The 16,948-nt window shown below is 46.0% G+C and overlaps 1 protein-coding gene across 4 annotated transcripts in view; it reads left to right on the forward strand.

Moving 5' to 3' along the window:
* TMCC1 (transmembrane and coiled-coil domain family 1) overlaps window positions 1–4,638 on the forward strand; it is a 239,070-nt gene extending 234,432 nt beyond the window's left edge. For 3 of the 4 annotated variants that reach the window (XM_038565586.1, XM_038565589.1, XM_038565590.1), the window contains one exon: window positions 608–4,638. In XM_038565586.1, the coding sequence (XP_038421514.1) occupies window positions 608–922 (315 nt within the window). In that variant the 3' untranslated portion in view covers window positions 923–4,638. The remainder of the gene's footprint in view (window positions 1–607) is intronic. The other variant, XM_038565587.1, reaches the window with a different exon arrangement.
* Window positions 4,639–16,948: the final 12,310 nt, after the last annotated feature.

Below are 16,948 nucleotides of genomic sequence, written 5' to 3' on the forward strand. Positions count from 1 at the left end.
CGGATTGGCAGGACCCACTGTTGAGTGAAAAAAAAATGAGCTCTGGATTAGTTCCTATAGTATACTATTTGTATTAATATAGAAAGTCAAAAAATAATCCCATACATTTCCCTAGGCTTAAATTTGTATGCAGTTAAACAGGTGAAAGAATGAATACATATCAAACTGACAGTATTACTTCAAGGCTAAGACCTGAATTTGAGAAAAATATCAAGAGACACTGTGTATCCTATTTGAAATGTTTTATGTTGAACAAGAATAAAATTCCCCCCCGCCATGATCATTGTCCTGTGAAACTTAAATTAGTAATTTTTAAATGGAAAGAAATCATATACTGGAGGTCTTGGCATTAAAACATTCGAGACCAAATCTAAGTGTGGCTGGTACTTCCTGTGAGCCATCCCACAAGGATTGCAATGAAGGGCAGTTTAGGTGAATAATAGTCACTTGAATAATGACTTACACATTTGGCCTTTCATATTTGAGACTTTAACACATTTAAAATCATTGGCATAGCTCAAGATGCATCTGGCTTACCCAAAGTGCATGTCAACTATTCAAAATACTGTGAATAGAAGGCTTAACTATTCCCTGTTCTGGCCCACAGGAGGCCCTGGAGGCATGCCAGACCCGTATTTCCAAGATGGAGCTGCAGCAGCAGCAGCAGCAGGTGGTACAGCTGGAAGGGCTGGAGAATGCCACTGCCCGGAACCTTCTGGGCAAACTCATCAACATCCTTCTGGCAGTGATGGCGGTCCTTTTGGTCTTTGTCTCCACGGTAGCCAACTGCGTGGTTCCTCTTATGAAGACTCGCAACAGGACGTTCAGCACTTTATTCCTTGTGGTTTTCATTGCCTTTCTCTGGAAGCACTGGGATGCCCTCTTCAGCTATGTGGAACGGTTCTTTTCTTCCCCCAGATGATGCTGGCACAAGAAGGCAGTGCTCCCCTACCCTCTGGCGAGTGCATGCAGCGAAGAATTAGACAGCAACTTACCTACTCTGAAGTTTTCTACAACAAAAGAGTTGAGTGAATCTGTTTACATTTAGAATAATGTTTTTTTCTTCAAGAGACGCAATTGCAATAGTATTTTTTAGATTTTATCCAAGAAGTTTTTTGGGCAAAAATCTTGGATCATTTTTATGTAGCATGATTTTCCTTGGGATGCAAATCTTAAACAGTCCTTTAATATGAACCAACAATCTGGAGCACACTGAAGGGCATTCTAAATTGTGGCTTGAAGGACTGCACTAAAACCCACTAAAAAGATGCAAAAACCTGATTAGGGAAACCAGTTAAACCTAACACCCTGCCTCGTCTGGGCTCACCACCTCTCCCCCTCCCAGACTAACTTTACTGTGAAATCCTACCACATTCCATGTCTGAATTTTTGGATTCAGGGTGGATTGTCCTTGTCCGTGGAAGAACACATGGATCTCTCCCTGGCTTTCTCACCCAAGTTGGCCACTCATGCTAACCCTGGAAGTATGATCACTTTTGAACCTGGTCCCTTAACCTTTGCTAGGATACAAAAGTGAGAGCATCATGCCCCAAAGGATCACTGCAAAGCCCTACTACAGTATTTTGAAGTAGCCCTTTAAATACTTAATTTTAAGCAAAATCCCTTGGCCGCACTTTTAAGGTTTTTTTAAATATGTGTATAGTCACCAACTTAAAAAAAAAAAAAAAAACAGAAAATCCGAACAGCATACTTGAAGAATGTAATACTCAAACTCTCAGTGCTTCCTTATGGTTTCTAATAGGATTTTTTATTATTGTTATTATTATTATTGGGTTTTTTTGGAAAGGGTTGGGAGGGTCTTTTATTTTTCCTTTGAAATAAAGAAGTGATGTTTTTAAATGAAGAAATGTGTGGATATTTAAGTGTGCTGCTCCCTCTTGTCTTGAAACAGTTTGAGTAAAGGAAGACTTGCTATAAATGCTTCCCTCTGATGCCCTTGTTTTGAGATGCAGCTTAGACTTCCTCCTCTGGCTGCTGCTGCTTTTTGGTGTCCTGCCACCCCATCCCCACCACTTCATGGGCTTGGCTTGGTTGGAGAGGAAAGGGGTGTGCAGGGAGAGGAGGAGGCTGTTTCCACAAACCAGCATGATAGGATAGATTTTTTTTGCCCCAAGAAAATGTTCACCCAGTGACTTTGCGTTGGGGTTGTCTTTAGGAAAAACTGAGACTATATTATGACAGTCATACATAATTCCTTGTGTTTCCTTAATTTATTTTTAACACCCCCTAATTACTGAAACCAAAGTGATGTGAAATCTTCTCTCTGCATTTTGGCCCCAGCATCCTTAATTTCAAAGCTTTATTCTGTCTGCCTGAGAGAATCAACTGAGGGTGGTTCTCCCTAAAGAACAGAAAAGGATCTGTCAGGTTAGAAGGACCCAAGTTTGGGGTGTAAAATGTTGTCTGCTTCCTATTCATCTAGACTGACTTACTAACATACCTATGCTCAGTGGACTTTTATAGACAGTTTAGAAAAAACGACTGAGCCTTCTTCCCCCATGCTATCACCAGTTCGACCAGAATGGAACTGGGCTTTTAGAGCATATCTAGAAAGCTTGGTTAATCTTTTCATATTCATAGTATTGAATCACAAATGCTGTTCCCTCTTGGCCTCAGTTCTGTGCAACTAAGTGATGAGCAAAGGGCACATAATATGCTCTGAAAAGAGTAGCAAAGCATGCTTTGCCTACTCTTCCCATACCAGGAAATCCTTTTGGAACTAGATTAGCATTGCCTTCTCTGTCTGAGAGGATGGTTTACATGACAGCTCCAGCCTCCTGCAGCTTTTGCAGGCTGGCCTTCTCAGAGTCAGCATGTTGTTTCCATAATCATTTTGATATTTTAACTCAGGTACCCCAATCTTCACTCCATCCCCAGATGATTGTAGTACAACCTGTTAGCTCTGTTGACCTCTCAAAATTAGTGCCCAAAGCAGGGACCACAGAGATGAATTTTCTATTAAAAAAATAATTGGAACCAATTCATGTTCAGGCCAAAAACAAATTGTTGCCATGCCTATGTATTTTAAATGTTAATTTTGCCTAAAAATATTGCAGTGACTTTAGGCGGGAGTGCCAAAGGCCACCATGACCTTGTCAAACTAGCATAGTTTCTCCTAACCTTCTGCCCTAGCTTAATCACTAAGAATAGGGAAGAGAGCCCCACAAAGTTACCAAAAAGAGGCTCTAGCCGCCATCCTCTGGCTTTTCTAAGAACCTTTGAGTCCCCTAAACTGTGTAGAGGCTACTAACTTTTGTGGGCACTAGAAGTCACTGTGATGATAGATTGAAATTGTTTCCATTTGCTATGGGACAATTTCTATCAAAGGAAGGTTTTTGCCTCTGGACAGGCCCCTGCGCTCCCAGCCAAACAGGCCATGCTAACCGCCCACCATCCTCTCTCAAACTGTCTTAGGAAGGAGCTTCAGGCTAGGTCAGTCACAGTAATGGCTTTCCAGCTGTCTTGTCCTTTGATTCTTCACCAGGCCTGACAGTTGTCTGCATTTAATGCTATTTGTAACCATGCATCTGTGTTCATGCCTTCCCCCACTTCTCGCTGCCCACACCTGTTGCCTTTGTGTTTCTCTGCATTGTGGCTGTTCCTGGGTTCTGGTCTATTCAAAGCTCTTCTATAGCCTCACTCTAATGGTTGTTTAACAATTGTTCTGTGAGCGGACATTTCCCCTTGCTTTAATGCTTCTTCTCTTTTAAAGACTACGTGCATTCCCTTTGAAATGAAGCATTCCTGGATTACCTGTTAGTGCTGGTGCTTGAGGCTGGCTGTGGTAGCCTGGGCGACTCTGTTCAGGTTGTAGAATAACTAATATTTTACCTTTTTTTTATGACTCAATTGAAGGGCACTTCTGTCTGCTCCGATTTTAATTCCTTGATATATACCCAGTGCATCCTAGCAAGGAAGGCTTTCTACTCCACTGGCTCCTTCAGAAGCAAAAGTACGTTAAATTTTACACTTCACTGACTGGGGTCTTCTTTCTCCCCTGTATCCCCTTCACCCAACTGAAGTAAAAAGCTGAGACCAAGAAGAACACTGGGATCAAGCCTTCCTTGCTAGCCATGCCCTAATAATGAGCATATTTTTATGTGGTCTCCACTGCATTTGGTTTTGTTTCTGACTTCATATTCCTTTGAGGTACAGTCAGAGGAAATGCTGAATTCCAAGTAAGCTCCAGTGAGGAGCTACCTTTCAGCTTTGGGAAATACTGCATCCAAAACAAAACCAAAAACTATAATCAATAAATTGACACAGGCAAAATTATGGTTCCCACCCCCACATGAAACGGGACGTTTTGAATGTGGCTCTAAGAGTGAACATTTCTGTCTGTGTGTTGTGTACGCTAGGTGATGCCCTCAGCAGGACTGACTACTAGACTGTAAGTGTGTTTTATCAAAGTGTGTCAGAATAAAAACTCACTTGCACGAATTGAAAAGTACAGAAATGACACTTGTGAACGCGTGAACGTTAACACTGTAGTTGATAGATCTTAAGCTGCTAATTGTTGAGAGAGAATTACATTTATGTTTTGTCTGGTTGCTGCATATTCTCAGCAGCACTTTTACTGTACATACAAATTGAAATAAAGACCTCAGCTATTAACGAGGTGGTTGGACTCGGGTTTATTTTGCTCTTTTGCATATTTATTCAGTTTCCATGACAAGTTTGTCAGTTTGAAAACTTTCCACTAGTTTGTATTTTTAGAAAATCTGTGTGTGTGTGTGTGTGTGTGTGTGTGTGCACACTCAGTATCTTGAAACCATAACTGAGAGGTAGGTGGCTGTCACCCAAGATTTTATACCCATCATTTCAGACTGTCACTTTGCCGCAATTCTTTCAACTGGTAGGTAAGATTGCCTTTTAGTTATTTGGAGGAAGTTTTTTAGAGGTATCCCCCCACCTCAGATTCATCTAGTGACCCCAAATGGGTATAATAATCCCTGTCCATTCTTTTTTACAAGTGTGTTTGTGCTCAGAGGTGTAGCTACCAACTGTCACCATACAATGCTGTTATAATACCATTGATTATATTCCTAATCCCTGTTCATTCTTATAAGGCTTTGTTAATAAACAAATGTTATGATGGGTATATAAATACACTTTGTAAAACATTTGACATTTGAGGTCTTATATACATGGAAGGGGTTATTATCTAGCTAAATCCCATCTATGGTTTTGTTAGGGAGTAGTAATTTTTTTTAAGTAATCTCTGTGCCCAACATGAGGCTTGAACTCACAACTCTGAGATTGAGTGACATGCTCTACTGACCGAGCCACCCAGGCATCCGTAGAGGTAGTAATTTTTTTTTTTTAAGAAAAGATTTTATTAAAAAAATAAAATAAAAAGATTTTATTTATTGGAGAGAGAGCATGAGCAGAGGGCAGGGAGAGGGAGAAGCAGGGTCCCCACTGAGCAGGGAGCCTGATGTGGGGCTCCACCCCGGGACCCCAGGATTATGACTTGAGCCAAAGGCAGGCACTTAAACCACCTAACCACCCAGGCACCCCAGAGGCAGTAATTTTTAATATGGTTTCTCCTTAATGATCTCTAGGGCAGCCTTTGGAAATCCAGAAGCTCTCATCTTTCCTTTGACAGGGTACCAAGCAGGTATCTGATGACTTGATTCTTGACAGCCACAATTTGAATGTTGAGATATTTGGACCCACACTTCTGGCTTACTAGCTCTGCCTCCTACCCATCTGAACGTTAGAGATATCTTGATCCTACCTAGTGGGTGTTGTGAAAATAAAGAATGCCTCTGTAAAAGCTTTTTAAATTGCAGTGAGAATGCCTTAAATTTCTTGAAGTGTGGACCAGGCTGCCATGTACATATATGCACGTTGAACATTGCCCAACCCCATAGTAGGCTACACTATGAACTCAGTATATCCACATGTTGTGCAGGGCATAACAGGTACAAAGAGCGGGCCTGATTATAATAATTATATAATGTATAATCTCAAAGCATGCTTTATTTTCATTCATTAAGAACTTGGAAGAGTGGAAGGCTGGTAACAAATCTGAGAAGCTGCTGTAAAAACAGACTGGGGAGACAGGCAAGGGTATGGCCAACCAGAAAATATATCTCACCAAAACATTCAAATGTACTACTTTTAAACTCTATGAACTAAGCCAGCCACCTAGCCAGCTTGTGACCTCGAGTCTAGGTAGCGAAGAATGGCTAACATTTATTACTCACTAAATGTTCTTGAATGCCAGGCATAATGCTTAGTACTTGGCATGCAGTTCTCACTGCTCCTCACAGTCTCACACAGGCAGTCCCCGCATTGTCTAGGTTAGGAAACAACCCTGGGTTCAATGGCTTGCTCAAAATGATACTGTTAGGAAATGGTAAATGAATGTGTTGGAAAATAAGTCGGTACAATATATATAACAAAAGATGAGGGCTTACAATGTGTGAGTCTAAGAGTTAATATGAACCAAGAAGAAAACAGCTCAGTAGAAAAATAGGAAAAGGTTACAAAGTAACTCCTAGAAAAGGAAATGAATGGCCAGTAAGCATTCAGAAGAAAATGTTCAGCCTCATGTGTAAATCAGTACATTAAATGGAAAAAAAAAAAAAAAAAAAAGGCCAGTTGTGGAGTAGTATACTGTCTCCTGTTTATGCAAAATATTCTCGTTTGTGTAAATGTATGTATGTAAGTCTCTAGAAATGGAACTGCCCAGTAAGCTGTCCCCACGTAGTCGTTCCAGGGTGAGGGGGGCTTTCATGCTTGACTCCTGAAAATACGAATCTCTTGAATGCAAAATGTATTTGTTTTGTAATTAAAGATACCAACAGTTTGTAAAAAGGAAAAGGTCGGTCCATTGTGGAGAAAAGAAAAGAGTTGATAATGTTTCTAATACCAGATTATAATAGACCATTTTCTGCATTAGGATTGCCCTAGAAGGTCTCTAGACCCAGGGTGAACCATCTACTGGGCTTTCTGGAAACCTGGGTTTCCAGGCTTGGTGGCCAAAAGGATGTCCCGCTGCCAGAAGGGGATGTATGGAGAGGTGTGACCGCAGTAGTGGGTACAGCCTGTTTAACTCACCCCGGCACTTATCCCACAGCATTTGAGAGCCGCTGTGTACAGCGACTGGGCTGCGGAGATGTGCTAAATCAAGAGAAAAGGAACTGGTAGAATGAAATACATGTTGCAATAGTCAGAGGCCGCGCGTAGGAGAGGAGAGGAGGAGGCACTTCTTACAGGGCAATCGGGAAAGGCTTGGGAGGACGCAGCGGTATCTGTCTGGCACGGGATGTGTTTGGGATGAGTGGAGGTAAGGAGGGGGTTGCAAGTTGAAGAAGCAGTATTAAAGCCATGGAGGTGAGAAAGCCCGAGGTGAGTGATTCCAGCAATGGGTGTGAGCTGTGAGTGACTGGCTTGCTGCCTAGAACAATGCGGGAATCAGCAGCAAAGTTAAAAAAGCGGGGTGGGGGCAGGGGAGCAGGTTGTAAGAAATCTGGAAAGCCATGTTAAAGTTTAACCCTACAGCTACCGCTACAAGAGAGGCTCATCAAAGGTCTTGAGAGGTGTAGTGACCCAGCCTGGTGTTTACAAATAATTGTCATCATTTCAAAAGAAACCAGTAGCCTCTTTTTCACTGTCCCAGGTCAGTTGGGTGATTGAGAAATGCTGCCCGAGGTATTTGGTCTTTTGCCTTTTGATCCTATAATATAGAAGGAGCTTAAAAAAATTTTTTTTTCTGTTACTGCCTTATTAGAACTAAGACAGTACTTTACCTTCTTTTTTTTTAATTTATTTTTTATTGGTGTTCAATTTACTAACATACAGAATAACCCCCAGTGCCCGTCACCCATTCACTCCCACCCCCCGCCCTCCTCCCCTTCTACCACCCCTAGTTCGTATGAAAACTGAGGGTAGAGGAAGATCAGACCCCAATTTTTACTTCAAAAAAAATTTACTTTTGGCATTAGAATCCTTCAATCCTAGAGCAAGAGTACTCGACAAAATCTAGTCTTCTGTCTTTATGAATTTCAGTTTAAGCTGTCCAATCAAATTTTCCTTTAGAATGGCAGCCTGGGTGGCTCAGCAGTTTAGTGCCGCCTTCAGCCCAGTGTGTGATCCTGGAGACCCAGGATCGAGTCCCATGTTGGGCTCCCTGCATGGAGCCTGCTTCTCCCTCTGCCTGTGCCTGTGCCTCTCTCTCTCTCTCTCTCTCTCTCTCTCGCATGAATAAATAAATGTTTAAAAAAATTTTTTTTTCCTTCATTTCAGCAGTTACTGAGATTCTATTAAAAGGTACAGCAGGGGCACCTGGCTGGCTTGGTGAGTAGAGCGTGCAACTCTTGATCTCGGGGTCGTGACTTCAAGTCCCACATTAGGCTTAGAGATTACTTTTAAAAAACAAAAACCATACCTTAAAGAGATGACTGTGAAGATTAAAAGAAATAATTGAAAAAAAAAAAAAAAAAAAAAAAAGGGATCCCTGGGTGGCGCAGCGGTTTGGCGCCTGCCTTTGGCCCAGGGCGCGATCCTGGAGACCCGGGATCGAATCCCACATCGGGCTCCCGGTGCATGGAGCCTGCTTCTCCCTCTGCCTTTGTTTCTGGCTCTCTCTGTCTCTCAGTCTTTCATGAATAAATAAATAAATAAAATCTTTAAAAAAAAAAAAAAAAAAGAAATAATTGTAAAGTGTCTCACCCAGCTCCTGACCTCAAGTAAGTGCTCCACAAATGGTCTCTATTATTATTATTATTATTATTATTATTATTATTATTATTATTATTTGACCAAGAATCCCTTGAGGACAAGGACCTGTTTCTCTCTGGATCTCTTCAGAATATATCCTGACTCCCATTCTCAGCTGACAAGGGGCTCAGTAGCCAGAATTTGGGCTGTCCCTGGCAGCCCTGGCTATGGAATTGGTTTGGGAAATGGAAAAGTCAGTATTTGTCGAGAAAACGTAAACAAAAAGAGAACACAGCCATAGGGATCAAAAACCTGCAAATGGATGGACATACAGCTGGCTAATAATTTTATTGATGATTTCTTAGCCACAGTGGCAGGGACACTGTCATGTTCAGGGCTATATCCTCAGTGCCAGGAATGATGCCTGACATTTAACAGGTGCTCATTAAAAAGTGGAATTTAAAACTTCACGATTGAATCCCTATTCTGTGCCAGGCACAGTGCTATTTGTGTTACTTTCTGTTCTTATCCCTGCTATGAAGAGGAGCTAGTGTAATTTTCACGTTGGCAATGAAAACAGAAGCTCAGATAAGTGTTTGGATTTTTCCCTACGAACAAGTCATTTCATCAATGGCAAAGTCAGGATTTGAACTCGGCTGAATTTGCCTCTAGAGGCTATGCTGTTTCTATTATTCCATTTTGCTGGACAATGAATCAAGACTTGTGGATTTCAGACTTTGTGTGAGAAGGCAAATCGCTTATTTTTCCTGGATCCCAGTGTCCTTACTATAAAGTTACCTTAGTTCTCTTCTAGGAATAAAATGATATTCTTAGCGTTTGCTGCCTAGCTCAAGATCTCCTTAGGAGCATTGGCCATAGCCACGGGAAGAGTTAAATATTGAGACAGGATGAAGTGGAGATTTGCAGCTGAGATCTGAGTATGACCATAATAGGATTGGGTGTACGGGAGGAGGAGTGGAGCAGGAAGTCAGGAAAGGGGTTTGAAGCAGACATAACAAGGTGTCTGCATGACAGTGGGCACATGGGCATTCTGTTCTCTTACTGTAGGAAATATTTCCTGATCTAAAAGAAAAAATTAAATATAAGGTATCATGGTGTTGACATATGAAGCAACTTTTTTTCCAAAGATTGATTGATTTATTCATGAGAGACAGAGAGAGAGAGGCAGAGACACAGGCAGAGGGAGAAGCAGGCTCCATATGCAGGGAGCCCGACGTGGGACTCGATCCTGAGACTCCAGGATCATGCCCTGGGCTGAAGGCAGCGCTAAACCACTGGGCTAGCCAGCTACCTGGGCTGCCCAACATATAAAGCAATTAATGGGAGCATTAAAAGAATGATAATTGGGCCAGTTCTCTTCAGTATGCTCTTCATGAGATCTACAAGTTGTGTTCAGCTACTCAAAATTCTCACAGAGCACATCAAGACATCTCTGGTACTTCAAAAACCAATGTTCAAAAGAAAAACTATCACAGTTCTATCTCATTTAGTTTTTCATTTACTGTAATGGGTTATCTGAGAGAAGTAGTGCTGCAGCTCAAAATTTCCTCATGTCCTTTAAAAAAATGTATTTTTTAAAAGATTTATTTATTTTAGAGAGAGTGCACAGTGGGGAGGAGCAAAGCTAGAGAGGGAGAATCTTAAGCAGACTCTGTGCAGAACCTGACATGGGGCTGGATGTGGTGCTCGATCCCATGACCCTGAGATCACAACCAGAGCTGAAATCAAGAGTTGGATGCTTAACCGTCTGCACCACCCAGATGACCCATTAAAAAATGTATTTTTAATAGTTGATATTTCAAGCACAAAATGTAAGAATTTCAAACATCAAGCAACAAAGTTTTTGTCCATTTTGAATGCCCTAATAAATAAATAAAAATAAATGGCTATCATATAGTTCAATTTTCCATTTGAAAACCCTTTTATTTACTTCCCAAAATATTTATACATAAAATTCGAATTTATCAATGAAACTTTTTCTCAGACAATTAAAGAGTATGTGTAATTTGTGCATGTTAAAACTTGACCTCACAAGTATTGTAAATCTCTGAAGTTTCATTCTGCATGCCCAGGAGGTCTTGACAACCTTTTTTTTTTGACAACCTCTTTTTTTTTTTAATTTTTTTATTTATTATTTATGATAGTCGGAGAGAGAGAGAGAGAGGCAGAGACACAGGCAGAGGGAGAAGCAGGCTCCATGCACCGGGAGCCCGACGTGGGACTCGATCCCGGGTCTCCAGGATCGCGCCCTGGGCCAAAGGCAGGCGCCAAACCGCTTGTCATTATTTTTGAATGTGTTGATTATTAACAAATATTTTGAAACTTGAATCCACAGCACCCACAAAGTTTCAGCTTGGGTAATATATTTTATGTGATTACATGCTCCTACTTCTCTGTAGGAAAAACTATAGACAAGTAAAGCTTCAAATATTTAAAATTTTCTGTGATGGTAAGTCACGTAAGTGTTTAAAAACTGTTACTCTGGGGATCCCTAGGTGGCTCAGTGCTGCCTTCAGCCCGGGGCGTGATCCTGGTCCCACGTCAGGCTCCCTGCATGGAGCCTGTTTCTCCCTCTGCCTGCGTCTCTGCCTCTCTCTCTGTGTCTCTCATGAATAAATAAATAAAATCTTTAAAAAAAAACCCTCTTATTTTGGAAAGTTATCATTACAAATGTTATTAGCATGCAACTGATCAAAACAACATAAATATATTACAAATAAAAAAAATTAAAAAAATATATTTTGTTTGAATGCATTTTTTAATGAGTTGATCAGATTTCCCTGGTTTTGTGTACCAGTGGATAAATATTCCTTATGTCTATGATGAGACAGTGTTCACTTTCATCTCATCCTAGTTCTCATGTATAAGCACTCAGAGGTCTTGTCACATAAAGAGGCAACAGAAAAGAAAGGGAGTGGTATTGGAGCAAGTTAACTCTAAAATTCCTTTAACTTCCTTTTGAGTCTTATGCCAAATCAATAGTAATCCATCATCAAGCATTACTTTTTGTTGCAACTAGGTGATAGGTAAGTTAGCGTTCATTATACTGGTCCCTCTGCTTTTGTGTATGTTTCCATTTAAAGAAATTATGTTTAATCTCTATTGGTTGACAAGAAGATGAGGGCCCTCCTGCAATTTTGTTACAGGCAAAACATGGGAACTACTTGCCTGGCAAGAGGATTTCTTCCCAAGCTTTGGAGCCCTTAGAGCCCTTCTTCCTCTCCAGACCCAGAGCAGGACTTCCAACTGGCCTTTTGTTGACCTTGGGTCGGGGGCATTTGCCTTTCTTTCCCAAAACAAGAAGCTGCTTTTTTAAAGAGTCGGTGCCCCATTTGAAGACTGTGGTGAGTGAGGATGATGAACCCCTTGACCACAGGCCTGGGGAAATGGGTCAGGCCAAGAAGGATGAAAGAAAGATTCCATCTCAGAATGCAAGCGCATTCTTTGTCTGCTCCATCCTCTCCCATGAGCCTTGCCCAGACCTTGGCACTCTCAGGGGAGAGGACCTGGGAGCTGCCCAGGGTCATTCAGTTAAGAATGGTGAGGCTGGAAATCTCTATATCCATCTTCTCAAATTACTTCAGCCCAGGAAAGCTTAGTGAATAAATTTCAATTAAAATAAAAGCTCACAGGATACCCACGGGGTATTTTATTTTCAATTAAAATAAAAGCCACGGGGGTCAGCCCAGGTGGCTCAGCGGTTTAGCGCCGCCTGCAGCCCAGGGTGTGATCCTGGAGTCCCCGGATGTGTCCCGCGTCGGGCTCCCTGCATGGAGCCTGCTTCTCCCTCTGCCTGCGTCTCTGCCTCTCTCTCATGAATAAATAAATAAAATCTTTAAAATAAAATAAAAGCCCACAACTAAATGTGGTCCTGGAGGGGACCCTGGGGGTGGGGGTGGAGTGGGGGGAGCTGGTGGTGGGGTAGGGGAGCATGCTGTAAAAGACCTCCTTGGGATAAGTGGCAATATTCGAACAAGGTTTTGCAGTCTAAGTAATAGTATTGCCTCATGATGAAATCCCCTGATCTTGAAAACTCTGCTGTGGTTGTGTAACAGAATGAACGCCCTTGCTCCTGGGAAGTACTCATTGAAGGGTTTAGAGTCTAGGGGCGTCACGTCTGCGACCTACTCTCCGGTGCTTGAAGGGGGATGTGAATATGCAGAGAGTGGGTAAGAATGCGAAAACTTGGTGAATCGGGGCTAAGAAGGGGGTGCGAGAGTTCTCTGTACTGTTCTCACAACGTTTGGGTGATGGAAACGACCCGAAAACGAGCAGGTGCGGGAAGCCTGGTCTCTGTCGCCCCCGGGTGGCCGGCCTGGGGCGCGCAGCCTCCGAGTCCAAGAGCCTCTGGCCGCGGCGCCCGACCTCCCCGGGTCCCGGCGGGTCCAGGCGGGTCCAGGCACCCGGCGGGCTCCGGCCTCCCGCGGCCGCACCCCCCTACGCCGGCTCGATTTCCCCGCTGCTCAGATCCGTCTGCCTCTGCGAACAGCTAATGTGAAGTCACATTAATCTCGGCTTGAAAGGAGTCGGAATTTCAGAGCTTCCAACTCAGATCACACGCCGTCTACAAGTAGGGAAACCGAGGCCCGGAGAAGACAGGAGGCTGCGCATGACTAGGACCAAGGTCCTCCTGTGCCCCTTCCTCAGCAAGCAGGGCATCCAAGCGCCACCGAGCCCTAGTCTGGGTCCGGCCGCCTGACCTCCCCCACCCCCACGCGCCTCGGCCTCACACCCGCCCGCCCGCCCCTTCCCCCGCCGCGAGCCCTCCCCGCCGGTCTCCCGCGCTGGGACGGGGACGCCTGCGGACAGGACCCTCGCGGCTCCCCGGGGTGCCCACGGCGCCCGGCACAGGGCGGGGACGTCAGCGCGGGCAGGAATGCTTGTCCCCGGGCCCTTCACCCCCCGCCCTGGCTCCGCTCCCAGGTGACCGCCCGCGAGCGCGAGCGCGAGCGCGAGGGAGTGTCCTGCCCGCGGCGTCCGTGGTTTCCGAGGAGCTCGGGGCCGGGAGCGGCAGGTGCGGGGAGGGCGCGGAGGGCGCGGGTTTGCGCCAGCGGGGGCCCCGCCCCGTGGAGGCCCCGCCCCCTGGAGGCCCCGCCCCTGTGGCCCCGCCCTATAGAGGCCCCGCCCCCTGGAGGCCCCGCCCTCTTCCCCGCCCTGTGGCGGCCCCGCGCCCCGGGAGCATCGAAGGGCTCCGCGGCCTCGGACGACCCAGGCGGGCGGGCGGCAGGGCCTGGCCTCGGTGCCCTCCCCGGGGCCCGACCTGGACGTCCCTCCCCAGCCCGCTTCCTTGCCGCGCCCGCCGGCCGACCCGCTCGGGCCTAGGGTCTCACCCGGGGACAATGGCAGGGGCGGAGCTGCAGCGGACGTGCGGACAATGGGCCCCCGGCCACCCGGCCGACCCGCGTCCGGCCTTTCTCGGCCTGGGCGGGGCCGCGGGGCGAGGGGGACGCGGAGGTGGCGCTGCTTCGGGCCGCGAGCCACAGCCCCTCCCCCCGGGACCCTCTATACCCCCCCCCGTGCCCTCCCCCGGGACCCTCTACACCCCCCCGTGCCCTCCCCCGGGACCCTCCCATGGCGCCTGTCCTGGAGGCCAGGGGTCCTCCCCAACCCACCTCTGCCCTCAGCGCTGCCCACCTGCAGGCCTGGCGAGGGGAGCAGGGGTTTTCAAACATCCCCCCCACCCCCCGTTTTTTTTTTTTTTTTTAATTAAGGTAAAATTTACCTAGAGGGAAATGGACAGATCTCAAATGTGAAGTTTGATGAATTTTTGTTTCTCAGAACAAGATAGAACATTCTCAGCTTCCAGGAAAATTCCCTGGGGCCCCTTCCTAGTTGATCCCTGACCCTAACCCAGCCCCTGGCAGCCACTGATACTTTTTCTTTCTTTTCTTTTCTTTCTTCTTTTCTTTCTTTTCTTTTCTTTTCTTTTTCTTTTCTTTTGGCGTTGGGGATTGAGGTGGGGGAGGATGGAGTTGGGAGGAGGGAGGAGGGAGTGGAGGGAGTGTTCGGGAGGTCGGAGGGGTTTTGCTGTTCTTAGTTATGGTGGTCTGATTTTTTTTTTTTTTTTTTTCTTTTTCTTTCTTTCTTTCTTTCTTCTTTCTCTTTCTTTCTTTCCCTTTCTTTCTTTCTTTTCTTTCTTTCTTTCTCTTCCTTCCTTCCTTCCTTTCTTTCTTTTTTTTTTGTCTCTATAGCTTGGCTTTCTCTAGAATGTCCTAAATTGGAAGCATACAGTGTGGAGACTTTAAACTGGCTTTAAGATTCCTCCCACCTTATTGTGTCCATCAATAATAGCAGGGTTCCTTTTTTTTTAAATAAAATATTATAAATTTATAAACCCTTGTGTGGGTTCTTTTTTTTTATAGGGATACCTGAGTGAGGGGCTCACTCAGTTAAATATCCCAACTCTTTTTTTTTTTTTTAAGATTTTATTAATTTACTCGAGAGACACAGAGAGAGAGGCAGAGGGAGAAGCTGGCTCCATGCAGGGAGCCCGACGTGGGACTCCATCCCGGTCTCCAGGATCAGGCCCCGGGCTGCAGGTGGCGCTAAACCGCTGCGCCGCTGGGGCTGCCCGCTTGGGTTTTTATTCCATTGTATGGCAGCACTTCCATGAGTTTATCTGTTCACCAGTTGTAGGACATCTGGATGGCTTCCAGTTTAGGGCAACTATTAATAGAGCTGCTACAAACATTTGTGTACAGGTTCTGCGTGGATGTGTTTTCATATTTCAATACCTAGGAATGCTAGGTTGTGTAAGTCTATGTTTGACGTTTTTTTTTCCTAAAGATTTTACTTATTCATGAGAGACACAGAGAGGCAGACATAGGCAGAGGGAGAAAAGCAGGCTCCCTGCGGGGAACCCAATGTGGGACTTCATCCCCAGACCCCAGGACCATGACCTGAGCTGAAGGCAGAGGCTTAACCGCTGAGCCACCCAGGCATCCCTATATTTGACTTTTTAAAAGATTACTAAATGGGATTTTAGAGGGGCTGCCCCATTTCACACACAAACACACTTCCAACAGTGTGTGTGAGTCTTCACTGCCCCACATCCTTGTCCTCTCTTGGTGTTGTCAGTTGTAAATTCAGCCATTCCAGTGGGTATGGAATTGTGTCCAGAGAGTATTATGGTCTAAACAAAGGAGTAAACACCCGGAGCACCCCTTAACCTTTAGCAAGTCCCACTGGAAGGAAGTCCCAATGGTTTCCTGGCCTTTCCTGGCCTTCCAAGTACTGCATAGGTGCAGCCATGGGTCCTGGGGCCAGCATCAGCCCATGTGCCGACCCTAGTGGGCTGATGCTTGTCCCCATCAGTCCCTGAACTTCCTGTCCTTGAGTCCTTCCCAGACTTCCTGCCCATAGGGGAAGGAGCTGGCATGGAGTCCCCAGATTGAAAGTCAGGGCGCCGGGTTCAACCTGAGTCCCACCTGCTTGGCCATCCTGCCTCCCTTCCAGATAAAGAGCCTGCCCTAGTCCACACAGGCGGCTGTACCAGGATACCAGGCACTGAGTGGCTTATAAACACCAGACATTTCTTTCTCATGGTTCCGGAGGCTGGTAAGGCCAAAGATCAGGCACCAGCAGATTTGGTGTCTGTGGAGAGCCTGCTTCCTAGTTCCCGCTGCTCCCCCGTGCGACCTCACCACCTCTCCGAGGCCCCATCTCCTCCATCGCACTGGCGGTGACGATTTAACATAGGAATTTGAGGGGGCCACAGTCTACAGCCCAGCCTCTGGAAGAATCACGGAGAGACAGATGGGGAAAGGGGTGGGTGAAGGCAGGCGCTGGCTTTGGAAGCCGGGGGCGTGGGAGGCGGGGTCGGTTGGGGACCGCTGAGGACCAGTCCCGAGCCCCCCCCACTCCCCGGCATTGGAGGCCCCCTTGCCTTCCCCAGATCTCGGTCGCGCACCTACTGCGCACCAGGCGCTGTCGGCACAGGCGACAAGCCCGCCCCGGGAAGGGCGCAGTCTGGCGGAGGAGACGGATGACACGCGGCTCCAGTGAGCAGCCTGCTGGGGGGGCGCCTCTTTGAGGGGGGCGTTTGAGTGGGGACTCGAGTGATCAGACGGTGGCAGCCCCGGGGAGTCCGCAGAAAGGGCGCCGGCCCAGGCCTGGAGGTGGGCACGTGCCGGCCTCGCAAGCAGCAGCCCGAGGCCCTGTGGCTGAGCGGAGGCAAAGCGGAGGGGACCAGGCGCTGAAACAGATGAGGCCGAGGTGTTCGTTGGCTTCAGCTGTC

Source organism: Canis lupus, chromosome 20 (assembly GCF_011100685.1).
Source record: "Canis lupus familiaris isolate Mischka breed German Shepherd chromosome 20, alternate assembly UU_Cfam_GSD_1.0, whole genome shotgun sequence".
Classification (NCBI taxonomy): domain Eukaryota; kingdom Metazoa; phylum Chordata; class Mammalia; order Carnivora; family Canidae; genus Canis; species Canis lupus.